This window comes from Rhinolophus ferrumequinum, chromosome 11 (genome assembly GCF_004115265.2).
Source record: "Rhinolophus ferrumequinum isolate MPI-CBG mRhiFer1 chromosome 11, mRhiFer1_v1.p, whole genome shotgun sequence".
Classification (NCBI taxonomy): domain Eukaryota; kingdom Metazoa; phylum Chordata; class Mammalia; order Chiroptera; family Rhinolophidae; genus Rhinolophus; species Rhinolophus ferrumequinum.
Genome location: NC_046294.1, coordinates 46523665 through 46526962, shown reverse-complemented (window position 1 = coordinate 46526962; position 3298 = coordinate 46523665). Strand labels below are relative to the sequence as shown.

The following is a 3298-nucleotide window of genomic DNA, read 5'->3' as shown; positions in this document are numbered from 1 at the left end:
TAATAACATCTTTGAATATGAGAGAAATTTGATGCATGAAATTCTTAGTTAAAAGAATTTTGCAGTACAGAGACTGAAAATGATGAAAGTATAAGATAGAAAAAAGATAGTGGAAATGTGCAGAGAAATCTTGGTCACTGGTTGATGAAGGAAAGAAAATAAAACTAATTAAATAATTTCAAGATTTTACATTTAATGTAACTCAAGTAAAATAAACAAAAATGGGGAGTATAGAGGGATAGTCTACTTGGCAAAGAGATTAAGAGTTTAGTTTGGAAAGCTTTAAGTTTTAAGGTGTATATAAAGAGTGGTTCACAAGGCTGTAACAATGTATTTTTTGGAACACACATAATTCATGGTTTATGACACAGATCTGGTGTCTTGAATTGTGAAAACATGGGGTTAGGCAGGTAGAAGGGAAAAATGAAGCCAGAGAAAAAACAGTTTCTTTAGTTTCTTTTTTTTCATTGTAAAATGCTTTCCTATCAAATCCTTTCTATGGTATATTGGTTCCATATTCTGACACTAACAGTAACTCTCTAAAGAAGACTGTTCTTTATTAAAACCCTTCAGACAGAAAAGGAGCTCTTTACTCATTGATATGGTCATGGATACAAATATATATTCCCCTCCATTAAGATTACTTTCCATGATATATAATTTTGTGTTGAACCATCTGAAACATAAATATGAAATAAAAATCATTAAATCACAAAAAATTAGGTTAATTATTTTTGCCCATATGTCTTCAGAATATATGCCTAAATTCATTTTTACCTCATTTGAAAAAATGTGCTTCCAATTTATGTTATGTAATGCAATCAGATAAACAATAACACTAACAACAAAATGTTCTCCTATGTTATTACTTGCATAAACATTTGGGGAGGGTTCAGGTTGTGAGGGTTTCATAACAACTACACTCTGATGGAAAGAATACATCCCAGTCACATTCCCACACTGGCTGAGTCCTCCTCTTGCCTTGGTTATTCCTTTTCCCATGAAACCCCAAATCTGGCAGGAATTATCTCTACCTGCAACCTTACATGATTTTCAGCTCTATATACCAGGTCTCCTGTCCACCTCTGGTATTATTAACCTTGGTCTCCATGACTGCAGAATCCGCAGCACCCACTCTCGCATTTGCTTGGTCCGGGCCCCATATATCAAGGGGTTGAGCATGGGAGGCACCAGGAAGTAGAGATTGTCTATGATAATTTGTAGATGGGGAGCCATATGGTAGCCTAAAATCTGGGCCAGGACAGAAAAGACAACAGGAGAATAAAAAAGAGCAATGACACAAAAATGAGAGCCACATGTGCTGAGAGCTTTGCTCCGTGCCTCCCTAGACGGAATCCGAAAGACAGCATGAAGGATGAGCCCGTATGACAGAATGATGAAAAACAGATCAAATCCCACAGACGCTACAATAACCATGAGGCCGTAGACAATGTGGTCAGAGATGTCTCCACAGGCTATCTGAACCACAGCCATGTAGGCACAGTAGGAGTAAGCAATGATGTGGGTTTGGAAGCTTTCCAGCCTTTTTGCCAGGATGGGTGCTGGGGTCAGCAATGTTGCTGCCCTTGCCAGGATAGCCAGTGACATCTTCACAAGCATGTTGTGAGAAAGAATGGTTGTATATCTCAGAGGGTGCCAGATAGCCACAAATCTGTCAAAAGCCATGGCCGAGAGGATCCCAGACTCCATGACATAAAAGGAAGGGATAAAAAACATCTGTGTGAGGCAAACATTGAAGCTGATTTCTTTGGCATGCATCCAGAAGATACCCAGCATGCGGGGCACAACGACACTGACCAGGGACAGGTCAACAACTGACAGCATGGCCAGGAGGAGAAACATGGGTTCATGAAGACCCTTCTCCACCCAGATGATACATAAGATGGTGGCATTGCCAATGACTGCAATGACAAAGACCAAGAAAAAAGGCACAGAGAACCAGCCATGGGAAGATTCCAGGCCAGGAATTCCAGCCAGGACAAATATCAAGGGCTGAGGAATGGAGTTGTTGCAAGAGGACATCCCACTCATGAGCTCCTCCAAGGACTGATTCCTGGGGAGAAAGAAGCAAGGGACACTTAGAAATTACTGTAGCATTTGCATTTAAAATGTCTGGTATTATAGCAGTTTATGGTGATAATCATAATTATATTGTATCAACTAATGATCAAATGAATGCTTCAGCTACTTGGGGAGAGGAGGGAGATAATCCTATGCTACTTTCTCTGAAAGAAGGAGTAGTCTTAGGAGTCAATTCTCAATAAAGGCATATCAGCTCCATAGTTTAGAATCTCCTGTGGTTCTGATCCCATTTAATATTCAATGTGTACAGTCCTGTAGGACTTTTTTCCCCCAGATAGCAGGGCCCGGCAAGAGACACAACATTTTTAATATTACAGGCAGGAGGTGGGAGTGTGAACAAGCAAGAAAGCATGGTTTTCACTATAGACGAAGAAGTTGAATTTCATCATCACAGGGTCCTCAATCCTTGAGATTCGTCTTGGTGTTTTGGGATTCTTCTCTGGAGAGGTTGCTGACTTTGACAAAGATCCTAGGAAATCTGCTGATCTTGTAACAGAAAAGCATGATTGTATTCTTAAATACAGATATTTTGGATGACAAAAGTGGAATCAAAAAATGCTTCAATAAATAATAATTTAGTATTTTTCCTGATAATTCTATAAAGTATGGATATGAACTGGGTAAAAGTAAAGGTAAATTAATAGTCTTCTGTGTGTATATATGTGTATTTATGTTTTTGTATGGAAAGCATAGTTTAGAGGTTAATTGTAATACACATTTCTATAGGAATAAGACTCTTGTATTTGTTAAATATTTTAAACTATGTAACTATTATGAATAGAAATACACATTTACAAATTTATAAACCATTTGATGAAAGCTATAGATTAAACAGCATACTTAATCAATGCATTAAAAGTAGAAACCAAGCAAGCTTATAATAAATACAAAAATAAGTTATAGAAATAAGATTCTTCTGTAATTAGCATGATTGAAATTAAATTTCACTCTTTTCTCCAGATTTTGTTAGAAGCATTCCAAATTTATGGTATTTAAAAGATAATCACAGAAAAAGAGAAGTTTCAATTAAAAGCTTAAAATAAAGGGATGAAAAATGTAATACAAAATTGCTTTTAAAATAAAAGTATAGTAATATTAATAAAGGGTCCTTTTTGTTTTAGTTGTTGATGAACTTAGACTTTTTTTGTCTTTTTTGCTAATTAATTTACTGTAAAGAATTAAGAGCCTAAAATAC

At 36.5% G+C, this 3298-nt stretch overlaps 1 protein-coding gene across 1 annotated transcript; it reads right to left on the bottom strand.

Moving 5' to 3' along the window:
- Positions 1 to 1059: 1059 nt before the first annotated feature.
- Positions 1060 to 2043, bottom strand: LOC117029725 (olfactory receptor 52K1-like). The gene has a single exon (XM_033118923.1). It carries the CDS (start codon positions 2041 to 2043, stop codon positions 1060 to 1062), a length of 984 nt encoding a protein of 327 aa, XP_032974814.1.
- Positions 2044 to 3298: the final 1255 nt, after the last annotated feature.